The sequence below is a fragment of the Gallus gallus genome, chromosome Z (genome assembly GCF_016699485.2).
Source record: "Gallus gallus isolate bGalGal1 chromosome Z, bGalGal1.mat.broiler.GRCg7b, whole genome shotgun sequence".
Classification (NCBI taxonomy): Eukaryota; Metazoa; Chordata; class Aves; order Galliformes; family Phasianidae; genus Gallus; species Gallus gallus.
This window is the reverse complement of record NC_052572.1, coordinates 28448270-28473011: the sequence shown is the minus strand read 5'-3', so window position 1 is coordinate 28473011 and position 24742 is coordinate 28448270. Positions and strand designations below refer to the sequence as shown.

The window sequence follows — 24742 nt, the reverse complement described above, 5'->3', positions numbered from 1 at the left end:
CTTATTAAGATATATATCAAAGCAGCATAGTATTTACATCACACCAAAAGTAATGCCTCCTATTTTGTTTCCATGGAAACTGCAACAGATACAAAGAGCACAATAACACTATTTGATAGTATTTTGTAGCTGAGAATTTGCTCTATTCTTCAACATAGTTACCACCATTAGCTGTGCATCTTCACCAGCAATTAACAAGAGTGTGTGTGCTAGGCCTGTACCAGCGGGGGTGACCCACTGTCACCACAGCTGAAACACACCACTCACCACCTCACTGTGCTCACATTGACTGTTTCGTCTCCAGAAACATTAAGCAAGCATAAGTGAATGTCAGTGGGTGCTATTTTTTCTGTGTGGAGGAATTCAGTTCTGTGCCTTTGCTTCTTACGCACTTGCATGTCAGACACCATTTTATCGTATTGTCCCTCTGCTGCCATCTGTTGTATGGCAACAAAGGAATAGAGTCATAGAATGGCTTAGGTTGGCAGGGACTTTAAAGATCACTTGTCTGAATGACCTGCCATGGGCAGGGCTGCCACCCACCGGCTCAGGCTGCCCCAGGCCCCATCCAATCTCATTCTGAACACCCCCAAGGATCAGACATCCACAGGTTCTCTGGGCAACTTGTTCCTATACCTCACCACTCTCTGAGCAAAGAATTTCTTCCTCATATCTAGCATATATTTCCCTTATTTTAGTTTGAGGCTTTTTTTCTTGTCCTGTCACTATCAGACTGTGTCAATTCCCTTTCTGCTTATAAGCTCCCCGTAAGTACTGGAAGGCCATAATGAGATCTCCTCTGCAGCCTTCTCTTCTCCAAGCTAAACAAACACAGCTCCCTCAGCTTTTCATGAGAGAGGTGCTCCAGCTCTCTGGTCATCTTCATGGTCCTCTTCTGGACCCAATCCTGCACTCCTTTATTGTACTGGGAGCCCCAGGCCTGGACATAGTATTTCAGATAGAGACAATCTCCCCCTTGACCTGTTGACCACCCCCTCTTTTGATGCAGCCCAGGATAAAGTTGGCCTTCCAGACTGCAAACATGTGCTGCTGCCTCATATCCAGATTTTTGTCCACCAGGACCCCCAGTGTAACTGAACATGGGTGGAAAAATTCAACCTCTATTGTCCTGCCATGACCATACACCTCTGACACTGTGAACCGATGTAATAAAATAGGAGGCATTACTTTTGGAGCAGGCCTAGTATTATTGAGTATCTATCAGGCCTTGAAAACCTGTGAGACATTTTGTAACACCTTGCAGTGGAGCACGATGCAGAGATCTCGGAAGTATTTCATTTTTTTTTATCCACAGACATGAAGTATGTAGAAGCAAAGTAACCATACCAAGATTATCGGCAATCTTAACATCACCTCTGTGACATAGTAGCCAGTAGCACTTAGCTCTCATGCATTGCATTGTAACAATTACTGTATATGATACAAACTTGAAGCAGTTAGCTTCCACTTGTAGACCAGGTATGGAAAGGTGCACAAGCAACTCACAGGCCATGCCAAATTGGCAGTATATTTGGTGTCTGTGCTTTGACTGGAAGCTGGCATGACTCCATGCCTATCACAGGACCATCCTGCTTTCTCAAACCCACGAGTAAGATTCTGCTTATGTAGATTGGCTTAAAATTGTGCTAGAGGTCTGTATTTACGTTCCTGTTAACTTTACTGTCAGATCTCGTAAAGAAAACTCTGAGTGGAAATGCAAATAAATCCAGCTCTGACAATGCATGAGATTCGTGTTGTGGATGTCTAAAACTGCAAGAAAATATGTTATAATAAAATGGAATTGTGATGTTGTTTATGGGTACAATAACTTTTCAGAGATATAATAAGACTATAGAAGAAATTCCTGCAGGAGATATATGGTGAAATGTTTTGACCGCATGTTAAGAAATAACTTAGACACACTGTCACATCTTATTGGCTGTGCACTTGCAAGTACTAATCAAGAAGCTGCTTCACTGAGTATTTTTTGATAATGGAGTCTATGCACATTCTGCCATTTCATTAGTATTTCCCAAAGGAGATCTCTTAAGGTGAAGTAGAAGCAAGAGCTAACTTCAGCATAAAGAAGCTGTAGTTGTTATTTTTGCAGTTAATGTATCTCTTTTCCTGTTAAACCTAAAACAACCCCAGCTCCTATGTACAAAAACTACTCCTTTGTAAGGCAGGATTTTTGATCAGCAGCCTAGCCCTTGGCTGAAAGCATGTTTCCTGGATACAGCTTGCTTTGATGCCAGTCTGACGATGCCAGCCTTGCAGGGACACAGTACTTGAGCGTCTTTCTAAACCTTCCTCTGTGTCTTGAAGTTGATACTTATGTAAATATTTCTGAGTGCAGGATGAGGTCAGGAGTGGGAAGAAAACCAAGTTTGAAATAGCTACAAAAGCAACAACCATTTAATATTATACTCCTGACGGGTCTGACACAGGCTCCAGAAAGACTCTGTTAGCCTCCCATGGAAAGTTTCCTGTGTCATGACCCGTCTAACTTTTGAGCCCAGGTCTGCGGAAACACTTTTGGTCCTGAACGATATCAACTGGAGATGGTACTTTCCTCCAATTTTGTTGGGGAAAAACAACAAACAAACAAAAAAACCCTGGAAACTGCCTTTTTTTTTAATTCCTTGTCATTACAGTAATTTAATTTGAATGTTGATTCTACTGGACTTCTGCATGCAAAGCAGCCACTAACAAACCTGGGCAGAAGAGAGATGCTGGTTGGTTTGGCCTTTTTTTTTTTTTTTTTTTTCTTTTAATGTTGTTTTGAATGGGAGATAGTTTAGTGTACTTCTTAGATTTGATTTGTGCAAAGGTTTACTTCAAAAATGAGTTTTATGTTTAAGGATTTGACTCGTAAGTGACTTTAGGAACATCATTTAATATGCAACTGTTAAACACGATCCATGGTTATTTGCACTGGTACTGCAATTGAAGATTTCACAGCTGAACTTTCTGTGTCCTCACCCAAACTGGTAACTTTTACTTCAGTCATTTTTAGCATTCAAAAGCATTTATATAAAAGCATTTAGCATTTATCTGGTGTGTTATCCTTTCTCTGCTGGAGAAGTAGGATTGAGAACTATCAAACTCACAGCTGCTTAGTTTAAGAATAGAGTTTAAAAAATAATTCAACAAAGAATGGAGAAACTTCATTTAAAAACTATTTGATTATAACCTGTGAGTAGAAATTCTTTCAAAACTGTCTACTTGCAGTTCCCTTATGCTAACTGTCCATTCTCAAGAAGTGGTGTGTTGCTAAGCCTGAAGCTGAGGAGTGCCAAGTGCCTTTCCTCCTGTGAGTGGAAAGTGCTTGGCAAGCACAAGATTTCAGAAGCAGTGTGCTGACAGATAACAACAATAATTAGATATGGTTGAAATAAGCGTCCTCATTCAGACACTGTGACATGACTCAGTTCTCCCACACTCTGACCCTAATACACCTCTCTCTTCTCCAGGAAGCAATCCTATGATAGCTTTAGAAGTAATTTCTCTTTTCAAAATGGAGGAAGGTGATTCATCTGTAAAAAGCCAAGCCAAAATGAAGTGAGAAGATACCCTCAGGTTTCCAGGAGAGTAATAAATTACAACAACCTAAAAAGAAATTTTTTCTAACAAATTTTCTAATTGGTGGATCGTACTCAACAATATCATTTTGGGTTGTTGTTTGTTGTTGTTGTTGTTGCTGTTGTTGTTTTTTAATGGTTTAAGCCTGTTAGGTGTTCCGTGACCCAGACTCCGAATTCTTTCCTCACAGGGTTACCCAGTATACTCCTTACCAACCTGAGGTCTCCCAGGGCAGACTGGAGAGCCTGCTAAATTACCAGACCATGGTGTGTGATATCACAGGAATGGATGTGGCTAATGCATCATTGCTGGATGAGGGGACAGCTGCTGCAGAAGCTATGCAATTATGTCACAGGTACTATGTTTAAATTTATGGTTAAATTACAGCAGGAAGGAATTTGGTGTTTGAAAGTCATCTCACCTGTGTAGACATGAGTAGATTGAAGTTGAGTGTGACCTTTTCGCTCTGAGCAGATTGCTGAGCAGCTAAGGCTCATGCTAGTAAGCCTCACAAGCAGTTGCCAGTGTTAATGCGAGCGTCTGAGAAGTTTCAAGCCTTCAGGAATGTAAGGACCCAGAAACTAGAGTGAAAGCCTGGAGCAAGGAATGCTTACCCTTGGTGGAAGAGGATCAAATCTGGGAGTATTTATGCAAACTGAGCATACATGAGTCCTCATAGGCTTATAGAACCAGGCTCCAGTCTTCGGTTGACTCACCAAGGATGCATGGACCCTCTGACTACCCATGGTCTGATGCTCATGCTAGCACTCAGACTCCCACGTGCACACACATGCATTGCAAATACAGAGTGCCTCACCCAAAGAAAGGAATTGAACCAGAAGAAAGGAAGACTACACCATTCAGAGGTGTGACTTAGCCAACTAAATACATCAGCCAGCCCGCAGCTGGCCTCTTTTATTCTATTATTCCCCAATTTTTTCTTACTTATTTCTCCCCAAATCACTTACATCTGTTTTCCTTCAATTCCTCCTCCTAATATCCCATAATAAGCCCTGAAACGCCTTTCTGCTGTGTCCCATAATATATACCATGCTTCTGGGATAGACCTGAGGTTGCCAGGAAAGGTATCCCTTCCTCTGAGCCTTTATCTTGGGTTCCCACCTTCCTCTGTGCTTGCAGAGGTGGCTTCTGGTGCGCTGGTGTCTCCTGAGATGGATCTGGGAGTAGTAAGGACAGGGTGTGACTTGGTGTCCCCATCTGCCCTTGCCTTGTAGTGCTCCCTTATGGGGCTGCAGAGGAGCACTCATCCCATAACCTAACAGTCTATGGCATCAGTCTCTCATGTCCGTATCCAAACATACTTCTAGGAAATTGTACTGTAAGGGTATTTGAAAGGAATCTGCAAATCAAATGAAGTCTAAGGGGGGTTACTGAAGTTCGCTGGAGGTCTTTGTTATCAAGAAGGAGACTATACTGTTGTTCAAAATGTCAGCCTGATATAAAGTCATGCCATTTTACTGGAGAAAACCAGGCAAATATGCAAGGTTCTGTTTTACTGTATCAGTAGCAGCTGTTTGGTTATCCAGGGAAACATGGGGAATCTGTACTGGAGAATGCAATTGTATTCCTTTGTAAGAGTATTTGTGAGTGAAGGTATTCTTGCTGCTTTGTCAGTGGGCTCCTGGCCCTGTTTCATAACCTGCTTTAATTTTTGTTATGTTTGAATCTCACTGGGGTACCTACAATGAACTTTGTTATTCTAAATTGACTAGAACTTCCATCATACACTTAACCCAGTTAGGAACATCAGAATTTGCAACTGCCTTTTTACTTTAAGAAAACTAATATTTAGAAAACAAGTTAATTTCAATTCCATAGAAAATAATATATTCTTAGTATGTCTCTTCTTTTTTTCCTTTTTTTTTTTTAACAGGCAAAACAAAAGAAGGAAGTTCTATATAGATGCCCGATGCCACCCACAGACTATAGCAGTGGTCCAGACTAGAGCAAAGTAATGTTCTTCTCCATCTTCCTCAGTATATTTTAGCTTAAACTGAATCATTTTTCATCTACACCTCTACATGATATGCTTAACATGCTTGAACAATAGGACTATGCTTTCTCAGCAAAATAGAAGCAGAAATCTGTTAACATTTGGCATTGCTTCTAATTTTCCATTCAAATTTAACTGTGAAGTAATTCAACATGTTTAAAAAGAGACTAAACATATGATAACAAGACAATATTTTTTTTTCCTGTAATTTCTTTCTGCAGATACATGTATTTGCTTTTTGAACTCAGTTTGTTCAGCTCTTTTTAGCTGGGAAATAACTAAGCTGAGATAGTAAAACTTCTCTTTTAGTGAAAACTAAATCCATACTGATTCTGTTGTTTGAAGTATCTATCTTCAAAAAATATTACTTGTTTCTGGAAGTTATCAGATGCATTCATTCTTTCTGAACCTTCTGAATGTTTGTTGGTGCTGAGCAGGATCAATTATATGTATGTTAAAGAAAAGATTCCTTAGTCCACAGAAATAATGTATGAAATATCACTTCCAGGCAGGGAATGATTTGAACGTATTGGATTGAACATGTTTTTGTTTTCCAGTTATACAGGTGTTATCACTGAGCTCAAATTACCCCATGAGATGGATTTCAGTGGAAAGGATGTCAGTGGGGTATTATTTCAGTATCCAGACACCGAGGGGAAGGTGGAAGACTTTTCTGAACTCATTGAAAGAGCGCATCAGAATGGGGTAAAGTAAATGTTACTTGCCTCATCAGATTTCACTCTGACGCATAAAGCAGCCGTGGTGTCTGTGCAAAGTGTTACGTGAGATACTGTGTGAAGGTTACCATTTGCACTTCAGCACTGTGCAAGTGAAAAGAAACTGTTAGAAGGTGTTAGAGCCTAGCTCCCATGCAAGCAGCGTTCCTTCAGAAGAGAGGCTGACTGCTTTGTGCACTTCCCTCCTCAGACTCTTGCCTGCTGCGCTACTGATCTTCTGGCTCTCTGTATTCTGAAGCCTCCTGGGGAGTTTGGAGTAGATGTTGTCCTGGGCAGCTCCCAAAGATTTGGCGTGCCACTTTGCTATGGAGGACCCCACGCAGCATTCTTTGCTGTCAAGGAAAACCTAGTGAGAATGATGCCGGGCAGGATGGTAGGCGTTACAAGGTAAAGGCTCCCCTCACCTTTCATCTCTTGAGGGAAAACCCAAATGAAACATCTTCTGACCATTTTGCCCAGACTTTACAAATAACATCTGACCTTATCATTGTACCAAACATCTTTATTTCTTGAAAACCAGGAGACTGAAGGTTAGCTTCAGTTTTTAGGAAGTGAACTTAAAGCATGTGGGATGAAGAAATAACCTACATGGCAGAGATGATTAATTATGATGGTATGAGGATTTGCAAGCTGATTTATTCTGCCTGTTTGTACTGTAATACCTCTTTGTCTTACACTAAGTCATCAAAAACTTAATTTGAGTAAGTAGGAAATAAAGTGATTTGAGGAATTAGTCTGGCCATTCAAAACCCCACATATGTAGATATATACGTATGTCCCTGTGCATTGCAGGAGAGTTAGACTGGATGACCTTTAAAGGTCCCTTCCAACTCTAAAGATTCCATGATTCCACATATACAGATTTCTATATATGTGTAGAGTTCGTTCTTCTCCTTTTGAGGCAGTTGTGAAAGTGTTTGTAAAAGGATGCAGGACTGGCTCTTAGTTCTCCAAGTCTCAACATTCTGGGAAAGGACCTTTTACAGGATGGATTGAACATAGTCCTTTTAGTTGCTCCATACAGCTTTGTTGTGCAGGTTATTTTTATGTACAAACTCTGTATGCTATTGCTGAACATAAGAAAAGTTGCCTTATTATCACTGTTCAAAGCAAGTCCCAGGCTACATTCAGTTAAAATTGTTAAAGCAGGGACACCTTGTGGTACCTTAAGGAGGGTGCCAGATTTTGGCAGAACACTTTCTATGCACCGTTCCTGGCTGGGCAGACTTGCCAGACATGATGCAAGTACAAATCAAGAAACCATAGTCCCTCTCTGATGTCCCCTCTGTGCTTAGAGGACAGTCAAGGTTAGCATGCATAGAGCTTGGTCTCTTAACTTGCTGTCATTTTAAAGTAACAGAAACAGTATTTTCCTGTGTGTCTTAGAGATGCAAATGGAAAGGAGGTTTACCGACTGGCTTTACAAACCCGAGAGCAGCACATCAGGAGGGATAAAGCTACCAGCAACATCTGCACTGCACAGGTGACTCATCTGCTCTGCTTCTGTAATGTAACCGTAATGCTGAAGTCCTAACACCATAGTATTATGATTTAGCTTTCCTTCTGAGACTTTTTACTTGAAAAAGGAAGAACGCTGAAATATACTCCCTTGTGTATATGTTTCAAGTCCTTTGGAAAAATGGGGCCATGCTTGAAAGAGAGGTTAATAGTATCTATTTCTTTTTAAAACGACTTGAGCTCTGAATGAACCCACGTGTCCCTCTGCTCTGCTGGATAATGCTGTGTTTATTACAAATGAGACAGATTTTCTTAATAAATTCTGATCATCCGAAACTTGCAAAATTCAAAGCTTAAATTCTGTTCTGAAATTCAAAGACTACTTAGACATGACTGCAGATTGACAATTTGAACATGGGATTTGATGCAAAAATACTACACTGCCCTAAAACTCTCTTTACAGTAAAATATTATGATAAAATTTGTAATTACTGTAAATAGTTCTGTTTAGCTTCTGCAGACTTTGCTCTAGACAAGTTTATAAGCTTTACTGTTCCGACTGATACATTGTTCACGCTCTTAATGCTGTGCTTTATTTTATAGAGGAATTGTTATTGTTAAAAGAGCCAATTAATCAGCATTCATGGGATATTCCATAAACATTTTATAGCAGTACTGTACATCACATTTCTTACAAGTCTAGTTTTGCTTACGATTCTTCAGCCTTCTTTGTTGCAGTAATTGAATTCTGATTCATGTTAACTGGCAGTTAAATTTCAAAGGACATTATGCTCATAGTCAGTACCTACAGTTCCATAAATACACTTTTTTCTCCCACCTTTTAATTTATGGGCAACTACAATAAAAGTATAACATCAGCTGGGGACATGTGTTCTCCTGGGTACTAAGGAAACTTCCCAATAAAATAATGTGAAGTAATACTTGCGAATAATAACATGCTAAACTGTATTTGGATCTTAGGCTCTCCTGGCTAATATGGCAGCCATGTATGGTGTCTACCATGGGTCTGATGGATTAAAGGATATTGCAAGACGGGTTCACAATGCTACTTTAATCCTGGCGGAAGGTGAATATTTAATGACTGCAGAAGCCATTCTTAAGTCCTTAAACCTTCTTAAATAGGAAACTCTTGTGGTTTGCTTGTTTGTTTTGCCAGCTGGTGTCGTTTAGCTCTCTCAGATAAAGGAGTGTGTTTATAGAAAATTAATGGCTAATTTTTTTGTTTTCTTCTGTTAATGAAATCCAAGAATTAGATACAAATGCAAAGTGAGCTTACAGGTATTCAATTTCCTTGGGAAACCATCAGAAATCCTCATAGCAAGTCTCTAGCTGATAAGATTCAAATGCTGTTTTCCAACTGCAAGACCTTTGCTTTGCTTTTTTGGACCATTCTGGTTCACACCCAGAAATATGCTAATAATGTAGCACAAATAGATAATAAATGGGATTAAAGTAATGGGAACATTTCAGTTCACTTACATGGAGTGTCATACCCAATAAAACAGTGAAGTCCCAAAGCTTAATAGCTGTCTGAAAGCACAGCATTTGAAGTAGTAAATAATGACAGAAGCTGGACTGTATGGTGTGGAACTTCTTTTAACTGATGTGACTGTCATTGCTGTCAGGATGAGCTGTGCAAAGATGGAATGCTGTGAGCTGGGGAGGGACTGCTGCTTTGTTTGCCTGGAAGACCACTTGCTGCTTTTGAAAAGCACTAAGCATCTAAACTTTATGATAGCAAACTCCATGGCAGCTAACACCCATTAATGTAGGAAAATTTTGCTTTCCAGTCTTGCAGTTTTGTTCTTATTTAATTTGTATACCTACTCTTCTGCAGTATGTATTTACAAATCTGTCAGATTTGTCAGAAAGATCTTCCATAAGATCAGTCTGCATTACTAACTAGATCTGAATCTGATACAGATGCATTTCATGCACAGTGATGTTTCACTATTAAAGCTGGTGATTTCACTGCTCTGTACGCAAGAGGAATGTCTCTATTGTATAGCAGCATTTACTTGCAAGTCTGATGTAGTATTGCTGTGTAAGCAAGCAGTAGAGCAGATAATAGCATTAACTTACCATGTTTTATAGGTCTCAGACGAGCTGGTCATAAACTGCATCATGATCTGTTCTTCGATACCTTGACGGTCACATGCGGATGCTCAGTCAAAGAGGTTTTGGACAGGGCAGCTCTTAGGAAGATAAATGTTCGGATTTACAGTGATGGCAGAGTAAGCAACCCTAGACCTTTCAGAAATTTTATTCCATGACTTTTTTTGCATTGTTTCTATCATAATGTGTTAAAAAGAAAGACATTTTTAAAGGCTTCTTGTAATTTGGCCAGATATATCAGTCAATTATAAAGATAATACAAAGAATGTGCCGAACTTCCAGAAATAAGTACTGCCTTTTCATTTTATGCTTATTTTAATAGGTTTTCTAATTATTTCATTTTAAATATGCCACTAAGGGCTGTGTGGAGAGACTCTAAACCGTGAAATTCACAATGACCTGCAAATTTCAGGTCCTTTGGCACTATTTAAAGACAGATGAAAGTATAGCCCACATTTTGGTAGGCCCTAAGGACTTTGAAAAATCTTGTTCTTTAAAATGAGATTGGAGAGGCAGCGCTCTATCAAAATGGGAGATTTTCCAGTTCACTTTAGAAATGTTAGAACTGAAGTCACAAATTTTGCAGCTTGTGATCTATACAGTGTGGATGGCTTAGAAGGGGAAAGATGGCAATCAGAAAATTATATATTAAAATTTGTGTATCTGTTACATAAAACAATGTGACATTTGCATATTGTTAGGTGTAGAAATTTTTGTTTGTTTGTTTTGCCATGTGTGTCTGCAATATATTTTTCTTGGCCAGAACAAATGCAGTGTGCCCCCGGAAATGGCAGCTTTGAGTAATGAGTGTTATTTTGCCCATAGCTTGGAGTATCACTTGATGAAACTGTAAATGAGAAAGACCTCGATGACATACTATGGATTTTTGGTTGCGAGTCTTCAGCTGTAAGTGGACAACAGATTATGCATTAAATTAATCTGAATGTTTCAGAAATGCAGCGAAAGACAAAACTGTGTTTTGATATAGTGGTTATCTTTATGGCATCTGTTTATTAAATACTGACAATTTCAGATCTTGTCTTGCAGCAAGAGCAACAATTATGTATTCAAGTGGTTACCATGCTTAGTTCTTTTGGTCAATCTAGATACCCTGTGTTAACCCTTTACTTACTTTGTGGAGGCAAGGGCATAGAGGTCAGTTATCTCTGTTCCACAGGAATTTTTTTGCATATCATTGGTAACTGGCAGGAATACTTCCAAAATGAGAGGACCGCTGAGACTTCTGTGCCAGTTTTACTGTAGTATTGTTGATAAGCTAGATAAAAATGGGTACATATGCTAAGAAAGTGTTTTTAGCTGGAGAACTGACTAAAGCTCGTGGTATGCTGCTGATGAAAGCTAGTTCTTATAGAAAGTGACAACGAAATGAGAAATGTATTAAAAGTCTTTGACTTGGTGTTTCTTTGTGTCAAAGGAACTAGTTGCTGAGGGAATGGGCGAGGAAACCAAGGGGATCCTTAGCACCCCATTTAAGAGAACTTCCAAATTCTTGACTCATCAGGTTTTCAACAGGTTTGTGAAATTGCTGTAAATCTGAATTTTTAAATGGAAACAGATAGTATTGTCCTTCGAAAGTTGTACTGGGAGGTCCATCAAGGATAATTTTGCATCTGTAGTCACGGTCACTTGTTACTCTGAAATAATCTGTTTAGTAGCATTTTTTAGACAACTTTTAAATATTGAGCAAAGCAGTACTCATGGTCACAGCTAGATTGTATGTTTCCATTAGCCTGCTGCACTGTACAAGCTATTGTTTGAGACCTAATATTGGCAGACTTTCTTGAACTCTTGCAGTCAACATTCGATGATAGCATTTCTGAGCTACTGATTACAGCTTCTTTTCATCCACGTTATTCCTAGGAAGCATAAATTAATGATTTGAAATAAGTATCTAATAAAAACTGAAAATTAAGGGGTGGGCTACTCTTACACCAGCATAGTCTTATTTTTTTATTAATTTTTAAAAATTATTATTATTATTTTTAAATGGTGTTTCTTTTGCTAGGGTACAGATTAGCCTGGTAGTAGAGCTTGTCTTACTTGCCTTTATACCATGTTTTGTGTCCTCCAGCTATCACTCCGAGACAAATATCGTGCGGTACATGAAGAGGTTAGAAAACAAAGATATTTCTCTCGTTCACAGCATGATTCCTTTGGTGGGTATTTGCCAACAAGAGAAAGAAAAAGTTTCATGCATACATAGATCATTCTGAAAGTAATGCCTCCTATTTATTTCCGTGAAAATTACAACAAAGAGCACAATAACACTAGTTGGTAGAGTAAATTTACGAAATACTAGTTTTCAATGTAGGCGCAACCACTAGCTATTCACTTACGCCAGTGATGAATAAGATCCTGCATGCTGTGCTTGTGAAAGTCTGCATCAGTGGAGGTAACACACTGTTGCTGTTGCCACTGCTGAAACGCACCACCCACCACCTCACATCCACTGTTCGTCTCCAGAAGTGTTCAGCAAGTGTCAGTGAATGTCAGTGGGTGTAATCTTTCCACCTGAGGAAGTCAGTGACACACCTTCACTTCATCTGCACTTCCATGTCAGACACCATTCTGTCAGACTGCCCCTCTGCTGCCATCTGTCACACAGCAAAAGCATGTCCCAGGATGTTGGTGGGAAGTTTCAACCTTGACTGCCATACAACCATCTGCCTTTGACGTAAGCCAACGTAATAAATAGGAAGCATAACTTTCAGAGCAGCTCTCTTAATATATACTGACAAATGGTTTTCTATTTTTAGGGGTCCTGTACAATGAAGCTCAATAGTTCAGCTGAACTTGCGGTAAGTTGAAATAGTAGTGTCTTAACCTGCAACCCACATTATGCAGCCAGTGTCAATGTAGACACATGAGAAGTACAGAGTGGCGTTGGTCTGGGTCTCCATATGAGGGAGGTGGTTTCAGAATAAGCTAATGGGATCAAGTCTGTCTTTTACTGTGAAAAAAGATTCAAGAAGTTCAGAGGGAGTGCAGCAAAAGCAGAAAAGTGGCTTTGAAGGCTTCATTTGGGAAAAAAAAATATGTATTTGTAATATATGTAATATATAGGTATATATTTGGAATTAGGTGTTACATTTGTGTTCCCTAACATGGTGTTGCTGTACCTAACTTCTAGCTGTTTCACAAATCTTACAGTAAAACCCAATTCTTGCCTTTTGACAATTTGCTGCTCCTTAGGGGAGTACTCCTTGTCCTCGGGTGAGGAGTTGGAGTCTCCATCTATCTCCATTTCTTTACAGCTGGTATCAGCTTAGCCAGCATTGGGTACTGGATGCTCTTTGATTTTTTGCACTCTCTCCTTGTTGCTACTTGCTTGCTAGGTTTCTTTTGTCCCCTTCCTATCAGTCATTTCTGTACCTTGTCCCTTCATTTCTTTTTGTCTTTTATATTAACATGGAAATCAACAAAAGTTTGTGAAGCAGATTGTTAGGCACTGTTCCTTGAGTCCTCTCTTTTTGCTCTGTGATCTCACAGCTGCATATAAGCACAAGTAACCAAAAAGGAGAAACTGAGGGTTTTAAACATCTTCCAAATGTTAAAAAATGTTTTTGAGAATCATTATTTGCAGAGGTTGGGAACTTACATTGACATGCAAGAAGTATTTGGTCTTTATTTGAGCAAGAGCAGCTTATCTCCTTTAGAGAACTTAACAACAAAACAGAGTTGTCTTCAGAATTTTTTGTCACAGCACTTGCGGATTTTGTCTATTTGTTTGTTTAAGCCGATTTCATGGAAGGAATTTGCCAATATCCACCCTTTTGTGCCCTTGGATCAAGCTCAGGGGTATCAGCAGCTTTTCAAGGATTTAGAGAAGGACCTATGTGAGATTACTGGCTATGACAAAATCTCCTTCCAACCAAACAGGTAGGAATTTTTTTTCTAAACATTTGGTCCTTCACATGGACTCCAAAAACTTACTTGTGAGGAAAATGTGCAAGACAAAACTGGCAGGAAGTTTCTGTAGAGTGGTAGTCCATTCTGATTCATGTTCTTTCTTAAAAGCCTTTGTGTTCCTCTTGCAGTGGAGCCCAAGGAGAGTATGCAGGTTTGGCTGCAATCAAAGCTTATTTAAATGCAAAAGGAGAACGTCATAGAAGTGTAAGTGTCAACTCTTGCCTGGGGAGGGACTGGGTGTGGAAAGTGGAGACAGGAGAGTTGGTTTGGAAGTTAGGGCTCACCCAAGACAGGAGAAACTAGCTTCTGTGTCCTTGTCTGTGACAAGCCTTTTGTTATTCACTGCTTTCCTCACAGATCATGTGTACTGTATTAAAAGTATGACTTCACTACATAAGCAGTGGGAGTGAGGAAAGGTTTTATCAAATGGTTTGGATCTGTACTGAGTCTGTCTGGGATGGGGTTAGCTTTGTTCACAGCAGGCCATATGGTGCTGTGCTCTGCATACATAGCTGGCAAAGCACTGATGGTAACACCAGCGTTTTGTCTACTGCATGCAGAGTGTCAAGGCTCCTCTTTCCCACTCTGCCCTGCACCCCTTCCTCAAGTGGGTAGGCTGGGTGGGCAAGAAGCTGGGAGGTGACACAGCCAGAACAGCTGACTGAACTCACCATAGAGGTATTCTGTGCCACGTGATGTTGTACTCAGCAATCAAAGCTCAGGAGAAGAAGGATGAAAGGAGCAAGTTCATGGTTATGGAATTTATTTTCCCAAATAACCATTAAACATGCTGAGGCCCTGCTTTCCAGGAGGTGGCTAAACACATGCCTGCTGATGGGAAGTAGTGAAGGAATTCCACTTCTTGGTTTGGCTTTTGTTTTCCCTATTTAAATTATCATTATCTCAGTCCGTGAATCTTCTCACCTTACCTCTATTTTCTCCTTGTCCCACGGGAGAGGGGAGTGAGTGAGCAGCTGTGTGGGTGTTTGACTGTTGGCCAGGCCAACCCACCGCTGTCCTTTTTGGTGTCCAACGTGGAGCAAAGGTAATTACAGTTTTGATCTGAGCATGCCAATCTGTTTATTGGAAGGCTCCCTATGCTGGTCACAGAGCTTGTTGCTTTATTGTGTATCCGAGCTCAGGGCTTTCTAATGGCTGCTTTCAGACCCTGCAGTTTGCTATGCTGCTTATCACTTTATTTTGCTGTGACTAGGAACATTCTGATAAAAGCAATGGCCATGTGTCTGGGCTGACATATGTCCCTGGAATGATGCTGTTCCTGTTCTGTGTGAGCTACCTTGTGGAGACGAGGATTACACCTCGCTTTTCTCCTCAGCTGTTGATCTGTCCAGCTTTCTTGCATGAGCTCTTGAGTTTTTTGTACATCCTTACATCAGACGTTTGATTTTATTATTTAACATCATTGGCTTGTTACTGTGTGCGTGGAACCTGTTTTGGTGCTGGTGTAAGAGTGAAGAACTTGTTGAGGTGACAGAGAAATGTGCCCCAAGAATGTTGAATCCTAAGTGTCAGGGGATGGGAGGATTTGGGCTTGTGCCTGGTGCTGCTGGCACCTCTGATAACTTGGTACTGTATGCCTGAGTGGGCTTGTGGTCCCAGCTCCCAGCAGCTTGTACTGTTTTGTGCCTATCCAGCCTCCATGTAGTCCTGTCAGAGCAACAGGGTAGGCAGGCCATGGTGTCTGACAGCATCACATTTGAGGTAAGGACCCATTAACAGGAATCACCTGCATCTAGGCTCATCCAGTTCTTGGGTATTTAAACTGCTTCAAATAAATTTCTATAAAATATGTGAAGATAGCCTTTCTTCTCAAGCTCCACAAGGTTGTGGATGAGTGATGGAAAACAGTTTTCAATTATAATCTTCAGTTTGTAATGCTAGAGTCAGAAGTCTTAATTTGTATTCTCTTCAGTACTATCTACCTGAAACTTTGACCTCAAGGAATCACTTCTCAGCTATACCATTGCAGCCTTATAAAAAAGAATTCTTGTAAAGCTGAGTGGTGATGTAGCTGTAGTTAACCCCAAAGACGAACCAGTTCTCGCTAGGCACCGTGTTTAATAGATTTTTTAATTCTAACTCTATTTTAAAGAGAGAATACATAGAGATTTAGTGCACAGGTACTGCTGTTGACTGCGGCATTTATTCAGCCTTTCTATGTGGTGATACTTTTGTTTAACTGTGCTATTTTGAAATCACCTTTTTGGTCATTAAATGACATAAGTACCTGTAACAAAGTGATGGCTCTGTTTTCTCTGTTTCACTTTGGAAAGCTACTGTGTATGCAGTGCAAAGAAAGACGGATACAGACATTAGAAATTTAAAGCAGTAGTGAAAAGGGAAAGATTGTATGGCAGGACTTGTTTCTGGTAGGCAGCCTGATCTCTGTTCTAGGTGCATGAAAAGGCAAGAGAAGAAGGTCTGAAGAGCTTAAGTTTAAAGTCACTGCCATCAGACATCACTACTACTACAGTGTTTAATACATGACACTATAGCATCCCTACTTTCTATGAATTAGTGTCTGTCCTTGTAAAAATCAAGTTCAGATGTGTTTCATTTCACACCCATTTCTTTCCATACATTGGCCATCTTATAGAAAGTAGAGGTGTTCTCACTAGCTTCTTTTACAAAATGTACATAGTGTGTGCTAAGAGATTAGTTGGGTTTTTTCTTTGTTTGTTTTCTATTGTTTTGCTTTCTTATTTGTTTGTTCTGCAATTTAGGAAAGTAAACTGAAGCAGCTGATCAAGCTTCTTGCAGTCATCCTCAGATTTGGATCTGGTGCCCTCTTCTGGAAAAGAGACCAACAACCTTACATTAAATTACAGCTCACAACAAAAGTCTAATCAATAACTTCTGAATCCAGCAGCTGCAGATGCAACCCAGAAGGACTGGGTAGCAATCTAAACTCACTTAGCATTACCATTTAAAATTACCATGGATGTGTCACAGTGGATGTGTCACCAGTGGAGCCAGGATCTTTGTATTTCTCTCAGCACAGCTGCACAGTAGAACACTTATTTCAATGCAAAAAGAGTGAATATCCATCTGCTGAGACTGAGTGCTTAGTGGCTTGAAATAGCTTTTGAAGTAATCAGCATTTGTCTTAGCATCTCCACGGAGCATGAGGGAGAGGTCACGATGCAATTCTTCATAAAATCATTCAAACAAACAAAAAACCCAACCAACAGCCTTGCTGTTAGTTATTTAATACATCTAATTTTGAGTAACTTAATCAACTTTGTTAAATTAAGCCTCTCAAGAGAATCGTAATAGACAAATATTTTAATACGGCCACTTAATAGAAGCAAAGAGCTTCTTAAAAAAGAGGTGTATCTATTGACTTAGAATGGATGGAGTTCCTGATAAGTGTCTGGGAACTCCAGATCTCTGTTTTCCTAATTGTCACTGATAAAAGCCAGTATTTATATACGTAAAAACCCTTCCTTCTCTCTCTCTCTCTCTCTCTTTCTTTTTTTTTTTTACATGAACTGTACAGAGGCTGTAAGTAACTGCCTGAAACTTCTTAGCTATAATTAAAAAAATGGCAATAGTATAGAGAAGGAAATGCTTAAGTCAGTTGGGATTTAGAAGGTTGGAATTAGGTAGTTTTTCCTGTCAAGTCTCTATATTCAGCCCCAGAGTGAAAAAAGAAAAAAAAAAAGAAAGAAAAAACTAAGTTGCAACCTTTGATGCAAGTAGCAGTTTACTGGTAAACATTTCCTTTGTCTCCCTTTTAAAAACTGTGACAATGATTTGGTGCTGAATATGAACCATCATACTTAAAGACTTGCATACTTAAAGACTTGCCTTACTATAGATCCTGCTTCTTTTTCCTTCCAAGGTTTGCCTTATTCCTAGATCTGCTCATGGTACAAATCCAGCAAGTGCACAAATGGCAGGAATGAAGATTCAGCCAATTGAAGTGGATAAAAATGGGAGCATTGATATCTCCCATTTAAAAGCAATGGTGAGTATTTAATCAGCCTTAATGTTCAAGGCAGGAACACTCCTTCTCCTCAACAGGTAATAGTTTTGGCAGCCGAAGTGAATATTCCTTTGAGAGAAAATAGGGCAGAGAATAGTGAATATGTACTTGAAAAGAATAAGTATTTCTTTCATTTTTTTTTCTCATTCAGATACAAGCCACGTGACTTGTGAGATTTCTTTTAATTTGAGCATCTTTTGTGCAGGAGTGGCTGAGTGAGTCTTTCCACACAGTGGGCTCTTTTACAGCAAAACTTTTCCATCTGCGTTTAGTATTTGAAATGAAAGGAGCTTGTTTGTGAGGCTGAGACATTTCAGACTGCACTGTAGCCTTTGCTTGGTTAAATTCAAGAGCACCTCTGCTGGGGAGGGTGTTGCTAGGCAACTTTTTTTCACTTTCTTGAGTAGATTTGCTGCAGGTGAATCCTGGGAACCCAAGGGATTAGCAGGACACATTTCTAAAAATACGTATTTGAGCAGCTTTTTATGGTAGTAATAGATGTATGCTGCTGAAAGCAAGGGTGTAACCTGTGGATGATGTTACCTTGAAGAGAAAGTGTTTCACCTGGTTTCTTTAAATGTCTCAGAAGTGTCTGCTTTTTGTCTTCTCATACCACGCTTCTGCAATTTAAAATTATGACCTGTCAAGAAAAGACTCTTTCTGCATAGGTGTTGGTGAATATGAGAGCCTGTATTTTTTTGCTTACTGTAAGTGACTTAGGCTACCTGCTGATCGTCTCACTTCCCATGCTTAGAACACCTGATGACATTAGCTGAGCGCTTTCATAGAGGTCATGTCTTGAAGGAGCTTTGTGAGCCTTACTGACCTTTTCTTCTGTCTCCCTCCCTGCCTCCAGGTGGACAAGCACAAAGAGAACTTGGCAGCCATCATGATCACCTACCCTTCCACCAATGGTGTGTTTGAAGAGGAGATCGGAGATGTGTGTGATCTGATTCACAAACATGGAGGCCAGGTTTACCTGGATGGAGCAAATATGAATGCACAGGTATGCGATCTCCTAAGCAGATACAGTACAACTGAGCTTGTAGTTTCTCTGGAAAAAACATATCGTGGCAGTATTCAGTTCAAACTATAACATCATTACGAGATGGTGGAGGGCTCAGGGGAGGCGGTGAGGATTCCTTGAATAGTGAAAGGAGTTACCTACAGTATAGCTGGTATAGCTTTTGTTTATGTAAGTTTGCTCTGATATATGTTATAAGACCTATGAATTGTTCAATGAAAATAACTTAGCCTGCCTGATCTTTTTTAGAGGCATTCTTTAAACATGAATGAGAATTCCTAAAGCAAAGAACTCACAGCGTTTGCATCAGTACTTGTTTCTGATGCATCATGTTAAAGGAAAATGGGAAAATGTGTAACATCTCTTGCAGTTTTTCTTGAGGGCAGTAACAAGTCTTTCATTGCCAGGAGCTCGGTTCACATATAAGTATTCACTTTACAGGTGGGTCTGTGTCGTCCTGGAGATTATGGCTCTGATGTCTCTCATTTAAACCTTCACAAAACCTTTTGCATTCCCCATGGAGGAGGAGGACCTGGAATGGGACCAATTGGAGTGTAAGTATATCTTAAGGTTTTTTTTAAGAAATTTATTTTAAGGAAAATAAATCCAGAAAGCAAACAAACAAAATCCCTTAATGAATCCTGATTGACAGTTCCCTTAAGTATAGAGTCATTCATGTGAGAACCATATTGCTGTTTGTAATCTTTAGTCCTTCTCCCACATAATCGTATTATAGAATCATGTGTTGATTTGCTGAATGATGAGGCTCACATGTATTTGCAAGCCCTGATTGCATGTTGGCCCTTAGTATGTATGGCAGACCCTGCTCAGCAGTCTGGTTTTTGAATAAATACAGAGCTGATTTGTGGGCTTTGAGGACTAATACTGTATACAGTCCACTGAAATGATGGATGAAAATCTTGATTCTATCCTACAGACTAATTTTATTGTTAAAAAATACATATCTTACTCCACTGAAATATCATTTTTATTTGGATAGCTGCATGAGTATCTTGTGATGGCCTATAAATTGAGTGCCATCCTCCATTGCCACCAGTTAGGCTACTACATTTTCTGCTGAAGACGACATTGGCCAGACCTACTAGTGGACTGTATTTAGAAGGAGAGTGAAGAGAATCTACTGCTGAAAATGCTCAGAAATGGTAACACAGCTGCACATATTTAAGTTCTAAAGTCAATCATTTTGTTTTAGGAAGAAACATTTGGCTCCCTACTTGCCCACCCATCCTGTCATCAAAATTCAGACGGATAAGGATGCTTGTCCTTTGGGTACTGTCAGTGCTGCACCTTGGGGTTCCAGTGCCATATTGCCCATTTCCTGGGTGTATATCAAGGTGTGTAGACTTTTTTTAAGGAGTATCCACTGAAGGTCTGTTTTTCTTTCAGCAAAGTAATTCCAGCCCTTCCCTCTGGCAGTGCCTTACCAGAGAAATAAGTTTGCATCTGTATTCATTTGGCTCTGAGCTTTGTTAATGCACAGTTTCATCTGTGATATGACAACAAAACAGTGACTGTTCAGGCAGCAGAGGCCACTTTTCAGGCAGCACTGTGGGTGCTCTTTGCCTGGAGATGCAGGCAGTGTCAGCAGCATAGGCAGATAGAAGCCACTTGGTGAAATTCACCAAATCTGCTCTCTTCATTTCAAAGCTGCTCCATTTCTGGAGTTGGGTTGTTCACCTGTTTACTTTCCACACAAACTCTTAGGCAATGAGCATTCTAAAAAGCCATGTCTCCCTTGTGCTTTCCTATGAGTCCAGTGTGGAAACCTGCAGTAGCATTGTGCTGCTGTAAATGAGCCACATGAGTTCCCACTCTGTCATGTTTGTCAGGATAAGAACATGCTTATCTTGTTTGAGAATGTTTTTAGATCTGTTTCTTCATCTTGTTCCTCTTTCAGACAATGGGAGCAAAAGGTCTTAAACATGCTTCTGAGATCGCTATATTAAATGCAAACTACATGGCAAAGAGGCTAGAGAAGCACTACAAAATCCTTTTCAGAGGAGTAAGAGGCAAGTAGTGGGCAATTTGATTTCTTCTACAAATTTCTTTTCAAAATGTTTCGTGTAAAAGTTGGCTTGCAGTGTGGCTCTTACCTAATGCTATGTGGCAGCTGAATCTCAGTCTTCTCCTGGTGCCGTACACAAGAAGAGGAATAGCTTGCTACAGCTTCTGTGGAGGTACCACAATGGAACAGAGATAGCTTGAGGCAGAAGTAAAAATACCTTTTCTGTAGTTAGATGAAACGGTGGCAGAAGATGGAGTAAACCTTGGAAAATCAAACTGTTGTCCTTGAAGTCTAATAGTAAATTAATGACACAGGAGCAAAAGAGGAAGCAACGATGTCAGGCCTCCAACCTCTCTACATCCCTCATAACAATGTAAGAATTCAATTTTTGGACTTAAACTTTCCCTTACACACAATCCTCTGAGGAAAAAGTATATATATATCCTCATTTCGTTTCCTTATTCTGTTTTACAAGGAGGATGAGAATCTCCTTGACAACGAGAAACACTTCAGCTACATTCCAGTTCCCTGATACAACTCTCCTGTCCTGTAAGAGTAGGGAATAAGACAGGACGCAATTACCTGTCTGTTACAGTAGACCATCATAACTATCGTAAAATGCACTTTTGCTTGTTAAAGCCAAATGGCACCAGAGAAAGCTTGAGTACAGAATGTATGTAGTTCAAAATATGTTTATTGAATTTAAGAGTACACACTGACTAAAGCTTCAGGTTGCATCTTAGGAGAATATATAATTTCCTCACAGAAGTAAATAAAATCTTCAAATTTTGAAGGATTCACTAAAGAAATGGAATAGAGTTCTTCAGAATCATGGCTTTGGATAATTTTGGTCTTTAGCCTCTCTATAATAACAGATTTGAACTTCTCTCTGATGTAACATGAAATGAATTCTCTTGTATGTGGCTAATTTGAAAAAGTCTGTGACCCAAATGATGTTGGGCTACAGACAAATCCATTTATTTTTCACAGAGCTTACAAATGATATGAGCTACATTGACTGCCCTCTCCTACACATCTCGGGAAATCAGGCCTCTTAAACTCATGTGGGTCTTGGAGGACCAGTGTTCAAATACTGGGTTGTGTAGCTCTTACCTGGTAATTTCTCTGGGTAGAGATTTTGACAAAGCAGATATTTTTTAATTTGTCTTTTTATCATGTTCTACACAAAACCAGTGAGGATAGACTGCTCAATAGATTGCATTATTCTCCCAACAAGTAAACACAGTGCACATTGTTTTCCTTACAGGTTACGTAGCCCATGAATTCATTTTAGATACGAGACCTTTCAAAAAAACAGCAAACATTGAAGCTGTGGATCTTGCGAAGCGACTTCAGGATTATGGTTAGTCAAATATCTTTTAAATAGCAGCCTAAATGAGAAATTCACTGACTATTCTAAAGGATTCCCAGAACATTCTAGTCTTATGCTTATGGATGATGCATCTGACTTGATCATCTCATAATTTTTCCACATGCTCATTAAGAGCTTAGAGAGCTTTTGCATCCATGAAGTTGTAATAACAACTAAAGAATCTGCTGCTACTTCCCCACCTTTGTCAACTGCCCTCCAAACTTGCAATTACATGACTGGTTGGGCACTCCAAGGTTGTTTTTGGTACACTTGGTCTGAAGAATGTGATCTGCAGCCTAAAGGCTGTGTTTAGCAGCAGTACAGGTAAGAAATGATAACAAACAACCTTCTATTTTTTTCTTCATCTCCTACAGCACAAATCTGTATTCATCTTGCATTGACATTTGATAGGAGGGTGTAGGGACCAAACACTGAAGTGTGCAGCAGGGAGTGAAAATAAACCTGAATAGCGGGTCTGTTCAGTCTGGAGAAGAGAAGGCTCTGAGGTGAACTGATAGCAGCCTTTCAGTATCTAAAGGGGAGCTACAGGAAAGAAGGGGACAGACTTTTTAGGAGGGTCTGTGGTGACAGAACAAGGGGAAATGGTTTCAGGCATTCAGAGGGTAGGTTTAGGTTGGATATAAGGAAAAAGTCTTTTACAGTGAGAGTGGTGAAGCATTGGAACAGGCTGCCCAGAGATGTTTGCTGCCCCATCCCTGGAGATTTTGAAGGCCAGACTGGGTCAGGCCGTGAGCAATCTGATCTAGCTGTGGGTGTCCGTGTTCATTGCAGGGGAGTTGCACTACATGACCTTTAATGATCCCTTCCAACTCTAATGAACCTACTATTCTACAGGCCAGTCAGTGTCACCTCTGTGCCTGGCAAAATCATGGAGCAGTTATTCCTGAGGGCCCTGCTAAGGCACATGGAAAATAAAGATGAGGCTTCACCAAGGGCAAGTCATGCCTGACAAACCTGGTGGCCTTTTATAGTGAGGTTACAATGTCAGTGGATAAAGGAATTGCTACTGATGCCATCTACCTGGACTTGTGTAAAGTGTTGGACACTGTCCTGCACAACATCCTAGTCGCCAAATTGGAGAAAAATGGATTTGGTGGATGGACCACTCACTGGATAAGGAATTGGCTGGATGGTTGCACTCAGAGTGTTGTAGTCAGTGACTCAATGTCCAAGTGGAGACCGGTGACGAGTGGTGTTCCTCAGGGATCAGTGCTGGGACCAGTGTTATTTAATATCTTTGTAGTGGACATGGACTGTGGGATCGAGTTGTCAGCAAGTTTGCAGACACCACCAAGCTGAGTAGTGCAGTTGACACGCCAGAGGGAAAGGATGCTATCCAGAGGAACATGGAGAGATGTGAGAGGTGGGCCCATGCCAACCACATGAAGTTAGTTTGGAGGCTGGAACACCTCCGCTACAAGACTGGGGCTCTTCAGCCTGGCGAAGAGAAGGTTCTGAGGAGACTTTGTAGTGGCCTTTCAGTACCTGAAGCTGGGGAGGGACTTTGTAGGGCATGTAGGGACAGGATGAGAGGAAATGGTTTTGAACTGGACATGGGTAGATTTAGACTAGATACCAGGAAGAAACTATTTACTGTGAGAATGGTGAGACGCTGGAGCAGGTTGCACAGAGAGGCTGTGAATGACCCCTCCATGGAAGCACCCAAGGCCAGGCTGGATGGGGCTTTGAGCAACCCAGTCTAGTGGGAGGTGTACCTGCCTATAGCAGGGGGGTTGGAACTAGATGACCTTAAAGGTCCATTCCAACCCAAAGCATTCTATGTTACTATTGAAATAATATGTGAAATAATATTAACGAAATAATGTGTTGAGCTAAAAACTAACAGAGCAAAAAGCGCAGATTTTAAGATCATTTCATTATCAGTGTATAACTTTAAACCCTTTTGTAAATATCACAGTGAAATTGTCTTTTGATTTAGAAGAACTAAGATACTTGAAAGTCGGTCTGTACACTACCAATCCATGTGTTCACTCCTGTAAAGATTATAGAAAGGGCTGAATTTTGAATCCATTGCTAGCTGGTGCATGTATTGGCTCATGACCTGTTGTCAGTGACTGATTCTGTTTTCAGGTTTTCATGCTCCAACCATGTCCTGGCCAGTGGCAGGGACTCTCATGATTGAACCAACTGAGTCTGAAGACAAAGGAGAGCTAGACAGGTTTTGTGATGCAATGATCAGTATTCGACAGGAAATTGCTGACATAGAGGAAGGCAGGATGGACCCCCAGGTTAACCCTCTGAAGGTAAGATGGCAGGTAGAGCAAGTTACCAGCTCCAGCTTAACTCTTGAGACTTACTTGAGCCTATTTGAGCCCATTTTCTGGTCTTTCAGTACTCCAGAAAATAGCTGTCTGGCAGTGAAGTAGCATGGGGTGGCACATTAACGTCTTGGAATTCTTTAGAAAACTTGAA

General features: G+C 40.2%; 1 protein-coding gene across 1 annotated transcript in view; it reads left to right on the top strand.

Annotated features, from left to right (window-relative positions):
• Positions 1 to 24742, top strand: part of GLDC (glycine decarboxylase) — a 38021-nt gene that overhangs the window by 10974 nt on the left and 2305 nt on the right. Inside the window, exons 4-23 of the mRNA NM_204322.3 lie at positions 3773 to 3937; positions 5477 to 5554; positions 6154 to 6301; positions 6524 to 6720; positions 7720 to 7816; positions 8773 to 8878; positions 9907 to 10046; positions 10753 to 10833; positions 11363 to 11460; positions 12020 to 12104; positions 12705 to 12746; positions 13685 to 13827; positions 13986 to 14061; positions 17723 to 17848; positions 18723 to 18872; positions 19332 to 19444; positions 20104 to 20245; positions 20809 to 20920; positions 22184 to 22279; positions 24401 to 24573. Of these exons, the coding sequence (NP_989653.3) occupies positions 3773 to 3937; positions 5477 to 5554; positions 6154 to 6301; positions 6524 to 6720; positions 7720 to 7816; positions 8773 to 8878; positions 9907 to 10046; positions 10753 to 10833; positions 11363 to 11460; positions 12020 to 12104; positions 12705 to 12746; positions 13685 to 13827; positions 13986 to 14061; positions 17723 to 17848; positions 18723 to 18872; positions 19332 to 19444; positions 20104 to 20245; positions 20809 to 20920; positions 22184 to 22279; positions 24401 to 24573 (2368 nt within the window). The remainder of the gene's footprint in view (positions 1 to 3772; positions 3938 to 5476; positions 5555 to 6153; positions 6302 to 6523; positions 6721 to 7719; positions 7817 to 8772; positions 8879 to 9906; positions 10047 to 10752; positions 10834 to 11362; positions 11461 to 12019; positions 12105 to 12704; positions 12747 to 13684; positions 13828 to 13985; positions 14062 to 17722; positions 17849 to 18722; positions 18873 to 19331; positions 19445 to 20103; positions 20246 to 20808; positions 20921 to 22183; positions 22280 to 24400; positions 24574 to 24742) is intronic.